General features: G+C 37.1%; 2 protein-coding genes across 2 annotated transcripts in view; one reads left to right on the plus strand and one right to left on the minus strand.

The window, feature by feature from the left end:
• Positions 1-18051, minus strand: part of LOC139938648 (rRNA methyltransferase 3, mitochondrial-like) — a 36029-nt gene that overhangs the window by 11899 nt on the left and 6079 nt on the right. The window lies entirely within an intron of this gene.
• Positions 15185-16243, plus strand: LOC139938071 (ficolin-3-like). The gene has a single exon (XM_071933450.1). The coding sequence runs from the start codon at positions 15185-15187 to the stop codon at positions 16241-16243; it is 1059 nt and encodes a 352-aa protein (XP_071789551.1).

An 18051-nucleotide genomic window follows, 5' to 3' on the forward strand; every position in this document is an offset into this window, starting at 1 on the left:
TCACTGTGTTCAGCGTCAATTTTTTTGCACCTTGCCAAATCTTCAATTTTCAACTTAAGCAGTTCTTCAAGACTTCTCTGAATCCCTGGCTTGTCTGATGGTGTTTTTGTTACAAACAGATTCTTTCCAATTTGTTTGCCTTGCTTTTTCACAGCACATAACCTTGGTAAATTTGAGATTTTAGCAAGGGCATTAAATGCTTCATCAGAAATGTTATAAGAATCCTTAACCAGAACTGCAAGGTTAATCTTTTCTAGATTTTTTTCTGATAGCTTGGAGGAATTTGATGCTTCGTTTTTCTCCGCAGTGTCAACAACAGTAAATGTTTCAAATTCTTTAGTGTTACTGTTTTTCACTTGAACAGTGTGAGCTTCGTAACCATGCAGTCCAAGAAATTTCAATACTGCTGCGCAATGATCTTTAAGTCTAGATTTGACTTTAAATTGCTGACTTCGACTGTAAGAACTTATATCTCTAGCTTTGAACCGTTTATGTGAGAGGCTTCTTCTAGCAAGTCTTGTAATTTCTCTGTTCCTGTTTTCTCTTTTAAGCTTTTTTGCTTGACTTTTCAATATTTTGACTTTGTTTACAAGTGCATGTCCTGCCAACTCAGTTGACAGGACATGGATCTTCCAAAATGAGGTTTGATCACACCAATTCTTGAATGATTTTTTTGCTCCACTACCTGACCAGGATTTTTTCCAGCGTTTAATCAAATTTGAAACCAAACACCTGATTCGACTCTGTAAACGGGATGAAAATATTAACTCAACTGAATGTGTCTTACATATAATTTCAAATACTTCGAATGACAAACTTGTCAAAGATTTGTTCAAATAATTTGCTCTAACAAAATCAAAAATTATAGGAATATTGACATTCAGTTCAAGTGACGGGTGAATACTTGCTGGCATATGGCTGGCATTTCAAAACAAACTACTACATATGCATTGTACCGGTGTATCTTTTGGCGTCTCCTTGTACAAAACCGAAGGTCAAAAAGTGGCCACGATGGATCTGATGCTCATGAAGCTCACCATCCCATCCTTTTACGAACTCCAGCAGTGGACGATGTTTTGTCAAACTTAACTCAATTGTATTGTCAGTCACAAAACAATAATCGCCTAGCTTGTTCAGGCAACGAGTATCCCAGTCCTTGTCGAATATACCACTTAAAACAGTAGTTGAAATTCGAATTCTTCTGCGTTTCTCTCCAAACAAATGCTCAAACACATCAGGATCACAATCCACGTACAAAACTACCTTTGGATCGTTCTTTCGGCTTGAGTCCAACTTGTGCTTGATTTCCACTTGAAGATTTTTGCAGAACACAGATGCTTTGATGTCAACAGGAGTTTCTGCCACTCTCTGGGAACTTCGAAGAACGACGTCAGATTTGCCAATCCACTGGTCCCAAGCCTTTGAGTAAACAATGAAGTGAATACGGTACTCTGTTGCGCTTTCTTCTGTGATCTGAAATAAATTCATGTCAATATGAAAAATGAGGTATTTGTTACATGAAGTTTATAGTAAAGAAAACACTGATCTGGCCTCCTTACTACTTTTGTTGTGCCTAGGCCTGAGTAAGGCTAAGTGTTTTCAAAATTTATCTTAATTTCAGATATTTCAGAAAAAAAGAGAGAAAAAACAATAGGCCTAATTAATAATAAACAACAAACATATGAAATAAAAGCATAATAACACTAACAGTAGATTCTAAAGATTTGAACATTTTGTCCAACAGATAATTATTAAATCTGCTTTTTTTTTGCTTAAATTAAAAACAAAACAAGTCACAACAACCGACATGCAACTGCTTACACAGCCGGCAGCCAGTCACACACACAACGTCCCTCTCTTTCTGAACAACCTACCCCTGTGCAAAAATGGTCCGTTCCACAAACTTTTGAGCGTTGTCAAGCTTGCTGTGTGTGTGTATTAAGCGTGCCCTGAAACCATAATTTCTAGCAATTTTTAACGAAAGAAATACACAAAATTACAAACCTCTATATCAAAAACTTCTGTTGGCCGCCACTTCACTGTATTCCTCTGCCGTCGAATTCCTTTTAATTCAGGTAAACTGTTCAAGTTTCGATAAAAACCCGGATAGTATTTAGACCGAATTTTGCGAGTGCTTCGCGGCATGTACGCCATTGGAGAGAAGCGCGGTTTCGAGCACTCATAAACTTGCCACTGACACACACTGGGTTTCTGCCCTCGCGCGCTTATCAGAAGTCACGCTGCACGCGCACCGTGCGAAATTGAGAAGCGACTTAGTAAAGTTGAATACTGACGGTCAATGTGAGACTCGGCGTGTGCAAACAATTTGAGGCCTACGCTTTGTTTGTTTTGATAGTTGTATCTTTCAATCAAAATGACAAAGATCTACTTGGATGTTATATAAAACAAATAATGAATGTTTTTCATTCGTGCAATTCGTTGAAAGCTAGAACGTTCCATTAAACTCGGCTCCGCCTCGTTGAATAGAACATTCCATCTTTCAACTCATGAACATATTTGCACCATTGCACTCATAAACATTCATTATGTGTATAATATAATAGTCAAGTCAACTGGAAGTACTATTATTTGTGACGAAACTGTTCAGGTCTTGTCCTGGATGCATCAACGAGGGAGTCATAATTTTTTCAGGGGGGGGGGGGGGTCTCAGACTATTTTCCTTTCGGTTTTGATTAGGGCCAAAATTGATATTTTTTGTGTAAGAAAAACTTGGGCAAGTGTATCCTGATGTAACAGTACTGTCTCAAAAATAGACTTTTTCCCAAAACAGAAAAATGCATTTTGAATTGTTTTTTCTTAAAATTGAATTTATAACATTAAAAAGTAATAATTCTATCAATCTTGCTTCTCTTTTTAAGCACTCTGTAGGCTTAGTGGATTACCCAACATTGATCAGGAATTATTGATGACATACATTTTAGAATTTGCCCGGCCCAGCCCCAATCATATTCCTTGAAGTTGCATAAAACAATGTTTTGTGAATAGCACCTCTTTTTTGAAAATGTTCCCTTTCGGTTGTGATTGGGGCGATAATTTGTGTTCTGATGTCTTCTGGGAGAAACACTTGGGTTTATAGTATCCTGTTGTGACACTACCTGCCTCAAGTATAGTAATTTTTTCAAAATCAATGCATGCTTGTAAAAATCTGGCACTGTTTCCATGCCCTTTAAGTATTGAGTTCAAAGTTTTTATTTAAACATAATGGTATCCAACCAAGCCATAACCACTGCTTTGCCACTGAGAGTTCTTGATTTGGCTATTTTACCTATTGTACAGGTATGATTCCCATTGCAAGTAGAGTGCGATTAGCATTCTTTACAAGTTGTCTTTAATACAGGGCCTACTCTCCTTGGTCCCTGCCTGCTACCAAATGTAAAACTTTTCATAGAGATAGAGATCATAAACAATATAGTGTCTGTGCTGCAGATGGTTTGGAGCATCCAATCATGTCCAACACACATGTGGGAAATTAAAAAGCCTCCGCATAAAAGTGTTGTTAAAAACAATGATACTAACGATTTGCAAGATGAGCGTAAGAGATCATTTAAAAGGAACATGTTGCCTGGGATCGGTCAAGTTGTCTTTGAAGTGCGTTTGTAACCGTTTGTTATAAAATGCATATGGTTAGAAACATATTTTTGGGTGATACTTGTGTGGATCATTGTATTCTACTTTTAAAATATCTTTCTAATCATATGCATTTTGAAATAAACGGTTACAAACGCTTTTTAAACACCAACTCGACCGATCCAAGGCAACGTGTTCCTTTAATGAAACAACATTGATAGAAGTTGTAAATACTTGCACCTGCTCAACATAAATAAGTAAGATGCAATTGCAGTGACAAAAGTTTATTCATCCTAGTTTGATTATTTTTTCCATTCACTATCTACTAATTCATATTTGTTATATGTGTCTCTGAGAACGATGAACAAAAAACTTTGTCAAACATTACCTGCTGAATTGTTTATCACGTTAAAAATAAACCAACTCTGTTATTGTTTGCAACAGTACAATTGAAGGGAACCCCACCATGGGTGGGGAACTGCTAACAGAAGGCTAAAGCAGGTGAATGGCCATTTAGATACTTTGGAGACAGTATTTGTGCACTTTTAGAGCCTCTTTGTTCTGATTGGGATGAAAATGTTTAGTTTGGTAGCAGGCAGGGGACCAAGGAGACTGTTATAAGGCCATGTATAGACAAGAATAGTAAAGAATGCTCATCGCACTACTTCTCTTCTTGCAATGTGAATCATACCTGTACAACTAGGTAAAGTAGTCATGACAAAACAAGAACTCTCAGTGGCAAAGCATGGTTATGGCTTAAAAATAAAAACGTTGTACTTGTTACTTTAAAGAGCATGGAAACAGTGCCAGATTGTTTAATAATCATGCTCGTTTTTGTGTTTTATCAATTCAAACTAAGGGATATCTTCAAAATGCATTTTTCTTGTTTTGGGAAAAATTACCATGTTTGATGCAAAAGTGTCACAACACCAAAGTGTTTCGCCCCAGCAGACATGCAAACCATAATGATAGCACAACCAAAAGGGAAATATTCTGAGAACCAATACAAATTTAGACTGCACAAACTTTCTTGATTTGTAAAGGGAATTCAAAAGTGTGACTTCCAAAAAAGAGCCGCTGTTCACAAAACTTTGTTTTATGCAATGTCAAGAAATATGATTGGGGCGGGGCCGAGGTGGGGCAAATTCTAAGATTTAGGTCATCAACAAGTCCTGATCAATGTTGGGTAATGCACTAAGACTACAGAGTGCTTATGAAGATCTGCCAGATTGATGGAAGTATTTCTTCTTTCTGTTATAAATTCAAAATGAAGCAAATGTTTCAAAATGCATTTCTCCATGTTTTGGGGGAAAAGGGTCTATCTTTGAGACAGTACTGTTAAATCAGGATACAATTGCCCAAGGTTTTCTTACAAGAAATAAACAGACAAATTTTGGCCCTATTCAAAACCGAAAGGAAAATGTTCTCCTGAAAAGAAAAAAAAAATTGAGGGCAAAAATATGGTAAAAATGTTGATTTTGCAAGTTCTAAAAACACACTCCAATGCACGTTCTAAACATAGCACAAAGGTGAAATTTATAGCAATAATTTTTTGTCTCAAGTAAAGCCAAGGATGATAATCTGTAGTGATGGAAAAGGTTTTATGAAATATTTTTGTTTTTTGGTGGGGTGGAGTTGTAAATATTAACTAAAAAACAGTTTTCAGACCCCCAAATCAGCCAAAAGTGGCCTAAACACAAATGAACTGTTACCATGGCAACGTATTATATAATGATTTGAAATGTAAATTTTGTTTATTTGGACCCCAGTCCCTACCATCCACAAAGTATAAGAAAACTGTTCCTTTTTTTCAATGTGGACACGTATGTCAACATTATTTGAAAAGACCCTTAAAAAGCATTTTGAGGCAGTACTGTCACAACGGGATACAATTGCCCAAGTTTTTCTCACCAGACATGAAAAGACCAATGTTGGCCCTAACCGCAGCCGAAAGGAAACTTTTCTGAGACCCCTGGCAAGTTGACATTTTGGGGTCCAAAAATAGGGTAAAAATGGCGATTTTGCAAATTCTAAAAACATACTGTAATGCATGATGCAAAAACACCACAAGGGTGATGGTGATATTTAAAGCAATAATTTTGTCTCTGAAGAAAGGCCAAGGATGATACTTTGTAGTGATATACAAGGTTTTTTGAAATAATTTTGCATTTTGGTGGGGTGGAGTTGTAAATATGAGCTAAAAACCAGTTTTTCAGACCCCCAAATCGGCCTAAAATGGCCATAAAACAAAATGAGCCATAACCATGGCAAAGGGCTATATATGGAATTGAAATGCAATTTTGTTTACTTGCAGCCCAAGGCCCTTCCACCCACAAAGTATAAAAAAATAATAATTTTTTGACCGTGAGCAAGTATGTCAACTATTTACCTGAAGTGACTCTTAATTGGTTCTGCTAGCAAATAAAAAAATATATAAAAAATAAGGAAAACCCTGTCAGTAATTATTTTCTTATTTTAAAAGGTTTATCAAGTTTAGTTTGATTTCCATGAGGTTTTAAGCTTTATCCAAAACCTGTATCAAAACACTACAGTTAAAAATGTGCTCTGCATGAGTGATGCAACAAGACCTTCAATAAACCTAAAAGGAAATTAATAATAGTGACTTGGATGCAAGTTACAGGAAATTAAAAAAATTGCTTTCTAAAGATGTTCACACTTGACTGAAAATGATGGAACAAAAACCTGTGGCTGCAGTTTTTTTTTTAATTGAAAAGGCTGTGTGTATAGAAACAGTTATTTTGGTGCCTTTTTGATGGGAATATGGTCAAGGATAGAATGCATTGCGGTAAGACTACATGTACATGTAAGAGCAACACATTGTACCTGTGCATCAATAGTAAGGGAATATTCGCTTAGCACAGTTTAACAACACTGCTAACCATAAGTAAAGCAAAATGCACACTAGTCACTGGCTATAGACCAATGGAAGTGTCGTGGCCGAGCGGTTAAGAGCACCGAATTCAAAACTCTGGTGTTTCTGATCAGCAGAGCTTGGGTTCGAGTCTCAGTTGTGACACTTGTGTCCTTAAAAGCATGACAGTAATTACTTTGCCCTTGTTGGGATGGGACTTATAAGGCCATTGGTCATGTGTGTTTTTGAATGCACGTAGAATAACCCATTACACTTATCAAAAAGAGATTGTTCTCCCTGGTGTTTCTGGTTTGATTACATATAGCACCTTGTAAACCATTACTTGATGCTATGTCAAAGGAGTAGGTCTCATGCAAACGTTGTCCCACATACATTTCAGGAAATTACTAAGGGAATAAAAGGGTAGTTCTTAAACGGCTGTTTAAAACCGGCAGGCTCGTTGCCGTGTGATAAAGGCCTGATTCGAAAGCGAGGGCCTTTATTGCAAGGCAACGACCCTGCAAGGTTTTAAACGGCCGTTTAAGAACGAGTCACTACTCTTTTATTCCCATTCATAAATGCCTTTTCGGTGAAAAGGCGTAATAAAGTAAGAAACTCTGTAAAACTTATCCGCTTCCGACCTGCTTGAGCTCTGTATGTTCGACGTCCGTGTATTGCATTGTTACGACTGAGACGCCCAGTTTCCGGATCCGTTCGTGCGCGTTGTAGTCTTGGTGCAAGACATTCTCGTTTTCCTTTCACACACAGCGCGGCCAACTCACCGACAGCGACCGCATCGCTCGTAACAAGAAACATCTTGCACCAAGACTAGCGCGTAGTATCTGAAAACAACCGGTTATAAACAGAGCTACAGCTGGTCATTATCAACCGCCTAAACACCCCCACGTGACGCCCTCTCCACCAATAGGAATAGCTAAACTGTCTGATGTATTTATGAATGTATGTTAAAGCGCCTTGAGTGTCACTCGATGATGGATATGCGCACTAAATAAGAATTTAGTAAACTTTTGCGAAGTCTTTTTGGTCCAGCTGTGAACCAGTGATTCTAATTTAATCCAAACACTTCACCTTATCAAGCAAAACTAGGTTTTCTATGCAGAGAGCATACAATTAAGAAATATTTTTTATGATTCTCCACCCTGTGAGACACACACATCAAAACTCGTTATTGGTGGTATGCATATTGCTCTGAACTGCATTTTTTTGTGTCAAAATACACAAATCAGTAATTTATATTTGTGGAAATATCTTAGATGTAGGTTGTGTACAGATTGTTATGAAGTATGAGAATACTTCAAGGTAATGGATTGTTTTTTGCTGACAAGACAGTTGCTGGCAGCGTATAAGCACTTTATGTAATCCACCTTTATATCGTAAACTGACAAACCTGTAGAAATTTGAAATAATGACTGGTGAAAAAGCTGATGAATTAGTGAACTGACAAGTTAATTGGTCCTGCTAGCAAATAAAATTAACAAAAAATATATAAAAAAATAAGGAAAACCCTGGCAGTAATTATTTTCTTATTTTAAAAGGTTTATCAAGTTTAGTTTGATTTCCGTGCGGTTTTAAGCTTTATCGAAAACCTGTATCAACACACTACAGTTAAAAATGTGCTCTGCATGAGTGATGCAACAAGACCTTTAATTAACCTAAAGGGAAATTAATAATAGTGACTTGGATGCAAGTTATAGGAAATTTAAAAAAAATTGCTTTCTAAAGATGTTCACACTTGACTGAAAATGATGGAACAAAAACCTGTGGCTGCAGTTTTTTTTTTAATTGAAAAGGCTGTGTGTGTAGAAACAGTTATTTTGGTGCCTTTTTGATGGGAATATGGTCAAGGATAGAATGCATTGCGGTAAGACTACATGTACATGTAAGAGCAACACATTGTACCTGTGCATCAATAGTAAGGGAATATTCGCTTAGCACAGTTTAACAACACTGCTAACCATAAGTAAAGCAAAATGCACACTATAGTCACTGGCTATAGACCCATAGGTCTCATGCAAACGTAGTCCCACATACATTTCAGGAAATTACTAAGGGAATAAAAGGGTAGTTCTTAAACGGCTGTTTAAAACCGGCAGGCTCGTTGCCGTGTGATAAAGGCCTGAGTCGAAAGCGAGGGCCTTTATTGCAAGGCAACGACCCTGCAAGGTTTTAAACGGCCGTTTAAGAACGAGTCACTACTCTTTTATTCCCATTCATAAATGCCTTTTCGGTTAAAAGGCGTAATAAAGTAAGAAACTCTGTAAAACTTATCGGCTTCCGACCTGCTTGAGCTCTGTATGTTTGACGTCCGTGTATTGCATTGTTACGACTGAGACGCCCAGTTTCCGGATCCGTTCGTGCGCGTTGTAGTCTTGGTGCAAGACATTCTCGTTTTCCTTTCACACACAGCGCGGCCAACTCACCGACAGCGACCGCATCGCTCGTAACAAGAAACATCTTGCACCAAGACTAACGCGTAGTATCTGAAAACAACTGGTTATAAACAGAGCTCCAGCTGGTCATTATCAACCGCCTAAACACCCCCACGTGACGCCCTCCCCACCAACAGGAATAGCTAAACTGTCTGATGTATTTATGAATGTAGGTTAGAGCGCCTTGAGTGTCACTGGATGATGGATATGCGCACTAAATAAGAATTTAGTAAACTTTTGCGAAGTCTTTTTGGTCCAGCTGTGAACCAGTGATTCTAATTTAATCCAAACACTTCACCTTATCAAGCAAAACTAGGTTTTCTATGCAGAGAGCATACAATTAAGAAATATTTTTTATGATTCTCCACCGTGTGAGACACACACATCAAAACTCGTTATTGGTGGTATGCATATTGCTCTGAACTGCATTTTTTTGTGTCAAAATACACAAATCAGTAATTTATATTTGTTGAAATATCTTAGATGTAGGTTGTGTACAGATTGTTATGAAGTATGAGAATACTTCAAGGTAATGGATTGTTTTTTGCTGACAAGACAGTTGCTGGCAGCGTATAAGCACTTTATGTAATCCAACTTTTTATCATAAACTGACAAACCTGTAGAAGATTGAGATCGATCGGCCATCTGGGTCACGAGGAAAACTGTAAACCTGATAACATATTTTGCATGACATCATTTAAGAAAAATGAATAGAACGCTCAACACTGAGCTATAAACTCCAAGTGGAAAAATATTTTTAGTTATTTCTCATCAAAAATGATATTTCAGACAAGAATATTTCAAGGGATGTTTTCTACTATCATCATCATGAAACCGTGTAAGTTTTTTGTAAATCTCTGAATGTGATCTTCTCAATTTTTGTTTTTTTACCAATGCTGTAATTGCCTTTAAAATATTGCCAACATTAATCCTTGTTCAATATGCTCCAGAAACCTGAAGTCAATCCTTACAGAGTCCTTATACTTAATTGCCTGCCATGTGTGAAGAAGCTACACTCACTTCAAAATCAATTACTTCTTTAAAGAATGTCGGCTTCAATTAGTTACCTGCTCAGACTAGATTCGTGTTTTAAGGTCGGTTTAGACTCCCTCACTCTCTTTGGTTCGTATTTTACTTCTTTGAAGCTTATTGACTTTACTTAGTTGCCTATTGGTCAACCATAGATATAAGTCACACCCATCTTATAAACCATGGCTGGATTCATAGATGTTTAGATTAAAGGCACTGGGCACTATTAACTAAACAAAATAATTGTTAGCATAAAAACTTACTCAGTAAAGAGCAATGAAGCGCTCTTGATAGTATAAAACATTGTGAAGTAATGTAGTTTTTGAGAAAGAAGTAATTTCTCACTAAAAAATTTAAATTAAGAATGTGAGACCTCAGCTGAGCTATTGAAGTCAAGGCATCTGAAAGCACACAACTTCTGCGACAAGGGTGTTTTTTCTTCCGTTATTCACTGGCAACTTCCGACGACCAATTGAGTCAACATTTTCACAGGTTTGTTATTTTATGCGTATATGTTGACACACACCAAGTGAGAATACTGGTCTTTGACAATTACCAATAGTGTCCAGTGCCTTTAAGGTAAGCTTTCAGTGGTTCTTTTGAATATACAATCCAATTTAGTGATTTGATTGCAACTTCTCCATAGCTTTGCTCGCTACTGAGGCTAAAAACTACGCAGCCTTTGGAAATACAATTGTTTGCTGCCATATTGTGCAGGGCTACATTTGATTTAAAATCACTGAAAACTTCAATAAAGCATATCGGCTTTAATAGTTATCTACTCCCACTAGATTTGTGTTTTAAGGTCAATTTCAATTTTTTTTTTACAATCTTATCTGTGATTTGATTCCATCTTGTGTGTCTCTACTGGCTGTTGACGTCAATAACAAAAACACAGTCCTTGGAAACTTAATTGGTTGCCATACGTGAGGCCTAACTCGCTTCAAACTCAATGAAGACAATTAATACTTTAAAGTGTATCAGCTTTTAATTAGTTACCAAGTCAGATTGGGTTCGTGATTTAAAGCCATTGGACCCTTTCGGTACAGAAAAAAAAAAAAAGTTCACAGATTTACAAATAATTTACAGGGTTTACAGAAGGTAATGGTGAAAGACTTCTCTTGAAATATTAGTCCATGAAATGCTTTACTTTTTGAGAAAACGGTAAAACAATATAAATTCTCGTTAACGAGAATTACGGATTTGTTATAAACACATGTCATGACACGGCGAAACGCGCGAAAACAGGAGTGGGTTTTCCCGTTATTTTCTCCCGACTCCGATGTCCGATTGAGCCTAAATTTCCACAGGATTGTTATTTTATATATAAGTTGTGATACACGAAGTGTGGGACTTGGATAATACTGTTTACCGAAAGTGTATAATGGCTTTAAGGTCAGTTTTGAACTTGTACTTCATCATCATCATCAGTTTAGCATCATGCATTTCTTCACCGGCTGCCTGACTGGTGAGAAGCTTTCTAGACTGATCTTGAGCTGCTACTTCTGCCTCCTCCACACAGACCAACAAGTGCCTAGTCTGGAAAGCTCCCTCTGGATTACATTTCCCATGTTGTCTTAGGGCCACCTCGTCTGCGTTTCCCCTGGGTTGGTGACCAGTTTGAGAGTTGCTTAGAGATCTGATTAGTTCCCATTCGTTGGAGGTGACCAAACCTCTGCAAATCGCTTGTATTTGGGCGATACAATCCTGTACCGATAGAGACAACTACAGATGGACAGATACATGTAGCCGCAACACTTCAATAGATATGGCCTAAAAGTAAAAGTATATCTCTGCTTACCAACTGCAATACAGTGATTCTAAACATGTTTACATTGATAACTCAGCAGGATCCGACAATAATCTAAGGGTGCTTGATTGGTTAGATCAGACACAAAAGTGCTATAATCATAAACACAACTTAGAGAACTGAAAGTGTTGAAGACAAGACAACTGGAACTCAATTGGTGCAAGTACAAACTGGGCTGCTGCTGATAAGCTGGATGCAACTCCTTCCCTGAAGGCCTCTAATGTTGGTACTAACTTTAAAAACCTTTTTATTTCAAAGTTACATGAAGTAACTTTAGGATAATCATAAACAAAAAGTAATTGTGTAGAAAGATATTGTGTTTTGCAGAATTATACGGTGATTTGATGTTTTAGTATTGTTTTAGAAACGTGTATTTTGGTGATTTTCGTTTGAGATATTGAACACCTCTTTATTTTACTGCACCTTCAGCGAACACAAAGAGTATGTAGTTGAATGTAATCAAATGTGTTTTAAAGCACCGGTACTTACTTTGAAAATCTGTTGAATTCAATATTATAAAAATTACTATGGGAAAAACCGTACAAAAAAAAAAAAAATACTGTAGATTGTGATTTGCAGATTTGGTGATTTAAAGTTTTAGTAATGTGCACTTTGGTGAATTTCATTTGAGATAATGAACACCTCTTTATTTGACTGGACCTTCAGCGAACACAAAGAGTATGTAGTTCACTGCAATAGAACTTGATTTAAAGCGCCAGTACTAATTTTGAAAATCGTTTGAATTCTATTTTATAAAAAGTTACTATGGAATAAACCATGAAAAAAAAAATTAAGATAAGACATTGTGATTTGTAGATTTGTGTAGTTTTGCTGCAATCTGTTTTGCTGCGTTTTTTTTACCGTGGAAGAAAAGATTTCTAATGCCTTACTAGATGTTAAAACTGTTAAGGTTTTGTAAATGGTAATTTTTTCACCAGTTCCTATTTATCCATAATTGTTCTCATTTAAATGTAAAAAATGTTATGAACTTAATGCTGTGAACGATTTCCCTTGTAGTGTAGCAGAGCAAAATGCTACGCATCAGTTGCAACTCCAACGTTAACATTTGCTACTCAATATTAGTATTTCGTGTGCGGTGAACAATTTCCTTTGTGAAGCATAAAACATTTTGAGAAACGGCTCCCCCTTGAAGTAAGATATTTCTCAGGAAGTAGAATTTTTTCCCCGAATTTGACATCAACTAAGCATGATTCTAGTTTGTGGATGGCACTAGAAGCATTCCGTTGATTAGGAACAAAAGAAACATAAATTTGAACATCATCAGATAGCAATGGAATCTAATGTGATGGAGATCAAAAACATCCCTTAGTTCACTCAAATATATAGACAATAACATTGGCCCACCAACTGAACCTTGTGGGACACCACAGTTCAAGGAGACAGGATCAGATTGAGTCCCATTTATGTACATGACTTGCTGGCGATCAGTCAGGTAGGATTTAAACCAATCTAGCACAACGTCGTGAACACCCGAGGGGTGAGAGAATATTTCAGAGAATGTCATGATGAACAGTGTCGAAAGCGGATGAAAGGTCTAACGAAACTAAGACAGTTATCCGCCCAAGATCGATCTCATTAGATAAGTTCACGAGGAGTGTCTCAACACTGTGGTGTGCCAGATGCGCAGACTGTCGACTATCGAGAAGATTGTTTTCACGGAGGAAGTCTGACAGTCTTGAGAAGACCACTCGTTCGAGAACCTTGGATATGTATGGAAGATTCGAGATAGGACGGTAGTTTTTGAGCAATTCTGGATTTAAAGACAATTTTTTGAGTGTAGGATGAACGTGGGCTAGCTTGAGAGCTGCAGGAACAACACCATTGTTCATACTCAAATTAACAATCTCAACAACAATGGGTGCAAATATATGAAAACAATCTTTCAACAACATAGTGGGGATGGGGTCCAAGTCAAAAGATTTCGCAGGAGTGTGATGAATGGCAGACTCAATTTCCTCTGTAGAAGTAGGCTCAAATGAATCGAAAACTGTAATTGTTCTAGAAGGTCGTTGCAGTCTAGTGGACTTTACTCCTAGATTCAAGCCCTGCCATGGTATTTCTGATCAGCAGAGTGTGGGTTCGAATCCCCAGCCATGACACTGTGTCCTTAAACAAGACTCAAAAAAGAAGTGTTCGCCCCGGTGTTCCTGGCTGTAGCACCTTGTAAACCCGTATAAGGTGCTACATAATTGGGTCTCAGAATTCATCACTGCAATAACCTATCTGTCTGAAAGTTTGTATAAACTCAGTGTCTTGAGTACCTTCTTTGGTAGATACGTGCGCTATATAAGACTTCAATATAATACTATTATTATTATTACCCAAACCTTCCCAACGAATCTTACGTTATGCGCCTCGTCATAAATTAAAGAATAATTTTATTTTAAAAAAATATACAAAATCCAAAAGATTATGGAAAATCTGGAGCTCCTTATATGACAGTCATTTAAACAGAGAAGTTTTAATAATAATAATATGGATTTATACTGCGCACTTCTCCAGAAAACCGATCAAGCTTACACGAAAAGAAATACAAAGTGAAAATGAGAAAAAAATTACTTGTAATTAAAACTAAACCCAATGTAAGTCTAGGTGTACAAGTGTGCCTTGAACTCCCTCTTGAAGTTGTCAAGTGATGGCATTTTACAAAAGGAGCTGCTTGGTGAAAATGTAATTATACCAACTTGCCGTGCTTAATTAAATGCTTTATAGGTTAACTTCACAATAGAAGTGATTGCCTTTGTACAGTGCAACAGAATTTGTTATTGTTCCCACACCACGATTTTATCCAAGAGTGCCGCCCTTGTAGTTTCAATTAAGTCACGTATTAATCAAATTTTAACTAATGCATAGTTATTAACTGATTGCGTGCAAAAAAGTGAAGACAATACAAACGTGTAACCAATCATATCACTTGGGCTGGCGTCTCTCTAACATGTGACCAAGAATAACCAACCAGCACCCCATGAGAGTCTCCATGCCATATACATGTAAATAAGTGAGATTTGAGGCATGCATGGTGAGGTATCAAATATATATATTTTGTTTGCGGTAACACCAGAAGTGTTTCTACTTGCCAGGTAGATGTTGTTCTTTAATTAGAAAACTTTGTTGCTTTATATTCTACTGCCGCAGAGTAGACTTTTACGAATTTGGAAGACTTCTCAGTTCTAAAAAGAACTACTACCTGAGGGGAAGGTAGAAAAACAACCAGGAAAACTACTTTAGCTTTTAGTGGATCGTGATTAACTTGACTATCACGGAGTGAGTTCTTAAATTGGTCTCATTGTTTCGACTATAGCTTGCTCTTGTCTTCGTCAGGAACCAGTTTGTGAAGATTCAGCTTTCCAATTTTGAGATACTCATCTGGAAGGTATCCACATCAGCCAAGACTGAATCTACATGCAAGGTATGATGGCTTCTCAAGCACAGTTCCTGATGCTATATGCAGCTATCACTCTTACACTAATCATTTTAAACATTAATCAAACAATAGCTTCTGGTGCAACTGCATGTAAGACAAATATGAGAGAGTTTCTATTTGCAGAAAATAGAAAATTACTTCAACTTTCATATCAAGCGAAAGTTACTCATTCTCATGTCCTCTGTGTGAGTTACTGTCATGCTGATCCTCAGTGTCACTCAGTCAATTACAACATTGACAATCATCTGTGTGAGCTCAACAACGCTACCAGGGCTCAGTATCCTGATGACTTCATTACATCTTTTGGTAGTGTGTACTTTGATGCTGATGTAGAAACACCTCACTTCTCTCTACCTGACCAAACACTCCCTACACAGCCTGATACAACCATCTCCTCTGGGCCTCAAAACAGCAGTTGCCAGGGGCTTCTTGAGACAGGTCATAATGTGAGTGGTATCTACACAATATTCCCTGCTGGATTCAACAACACCCTTCAAGTCTACTGTGACATGAACACTGATGGTCAGGGCTGGATGGTCATTCAGAGGCGTCAAGACGGCAGTGTCGATTTCTATCGTAACTGGACTGACTACCAGGTTGGCTTTGGTGACAAATCTGGTGAATTCTGGCTTGGAAATGAGAACCTACGTACCCTGACTGAGTCTGCAGGACCATGGAAGCTGAAGATTGAGATGGTCAGATGGGATGGAGAAAAATCCTTTGCTGAATATGGACACTTCAAGATTGATGGGGACAACTATCAACTTGAGATTGGCTCCTACAAGGCGAGCAGCACAGCAGCAGATGCACTTGAATACCACAATGGAATGATGTTCAGCACCAAGGACAAGGATAATGATAAGCATAGCAGTAACTGTGCTGTAGCGCACAAAGGAGGATGGTGGTATAATAGTTGTTATTATTCTAACTTAAATGGTAAGTATTATCCATATGAATCTGGTAGCGCGGATGGTATAAATTGGTTTATTCAGGTGATGGGATACAAATCTCTCAAAACATGTTCTATGAAAATGTGCCTCTCAACCTAGTAACTAATTTACACAATAGAGCAATGAATAAAAAAGATTAGGAAGCTTAGTTAAACAACAAAATAAGTAGGATTTGAAACTTTGCATGGTGGAAATAGGATCAAGGTTTGCGGCGTGTTGCAAACCTTAACTATACAAAAAAAATAACAACAACTATTTTCCTATATTGAAAATTTAAGTTTATTTTAACTTTTTAGAATGTAAACTGTCACAACCACCCTTTTTGGAGTTTGATGAGTTGTTTTACACATGAGTTGTTTTACACATGCAATTAAAACACAACAACACATAGTAAATGTTTGCCGTAAACATGGTGTTATCGCGAACCTTTACTATAAAAAAATATCTAATTTCTTATATTGAAGTTGGTTATAACTCTTTAGAAATAATTTAATAATGAAAACTTATAAAGCGCACAAATCCACAGAAGTGCTCATGGCGCTAAAATACAAACAATAGCATTAAATTAATATACAATAACAACAACAAAAATTAAAATGTAAACCTAAGTTGAGAGAAATCTAGAACATGTGGTATAGAATACAATAATACAAATGCAATATTTAAGAAAAAACATCCTAAAAGGTAACAAAAATAACCATAATTAAACCATTGAATCAAATGCCTGTTTGAAAAGATGTGTTTCCAGTTGTTTTTTAAATTGGGTCAAAGAAACGGATGATTTTACTAGTGCAGGCAGTTTGTTCCATAGACGAGGGGCAGCATGTGAAAAAGATCGGTCTCCCCATGAATGTTTGGAAATGGGCTTAATAAGGAGGCTAGAATTATAAGACATGAGTTTTCGAGGAGGATTGTATGAGCTGAGAAGATCATCAATATATGCAGGGGCACTGTTGGTGAGCGATTTATACACGAAAAGCAAAAGTTTATACTTAATCCTACTGCTTACCGGTAACCAGTGTAATTCTTTTAAAATCGGGGTTATATGGCAGGACTTTTTAGTTAAGGTAATAACACGAGCAGCATAGTTTTGATTACGCTGAAGACGCTCAATTTGAGTACAAGGAAGGCCATATAGAAGTGAATTGCACATATCCAGTCTAGAAACTACAACAGAGTGGACTATCTGCTCAGTTGCATTTTGTGTCAAATATTTCCTTACTTTGCCTATATTACGGATATGAAATGTTGTAGAGCGTGAAATACTAGAAATATGTGAAATAAGTGTCATGGAAGAGTCGAATATAACACCAAGATTGCGAGCTTTTGTAACAGCGGTGACTTCGGAGTCACCAATATTAATGCGGGGAATAGTAATTTTAGAAAGTTGTTGCCGTGAACCGAGTATAAGAAATTCTGTCTTGTGATCATTTAGAATTTCAGAAACACATGACTCAATACGATTAATGCTCTCATCAACAACTCTCACCAAACCTGTCACAACTACCCTTCTTGGAGTTTTATGAGTTGAGTTGTAACTTGAGTTTTACACATGCAATTAAAACACTGCAAACTGCTGTGCAGAAGACAATCACTTCAATGTTCAAACTATTGGGAAATGCACAGATTTTAATGTTGTTTTAAATACCTTGGATGGTGTGGTATTAAGTATAGGCCCCTTCAAGTATCGAAATGAAGTCAGTGGTGTTGCCACTTAAAGAAACACATTGCCTTGGATCGGTCGAGTTTGTTTATAAAAATCGTTTGTAACTGTTTGTTATAAAATGCATATGGTTGGAAAGATGTTGTAAAAGTAGAATACAATGATCCACACAAACACGCCTCGAAACTGCACGGTTTTCCTTTTACCTCTTCGACTAACTCAGTCGGCCATTTATGGGAGTCAA

Source organism: Asterias amurensis, chromosome 6 (genome assembly GCF_032118995.1).
Source record: "Asterias amurensis chromosome 6, ASM3211899v1".
NCBI lineage: Eukaryota > Metazoa > Echinodermata > Asteroidea > Forcipulatida > Asteriidae > Asterias > Asterias amurensis.

Excerpts from the sequence above, each read along its gene's own strand:
- LOC139938071 (XM_071933450.1), top strand. The coding sequence starts at position 15,185 with ATGGCTTCTCAAGCACAGTTCCTGATGCTATATGCAGCTATCACTCTT.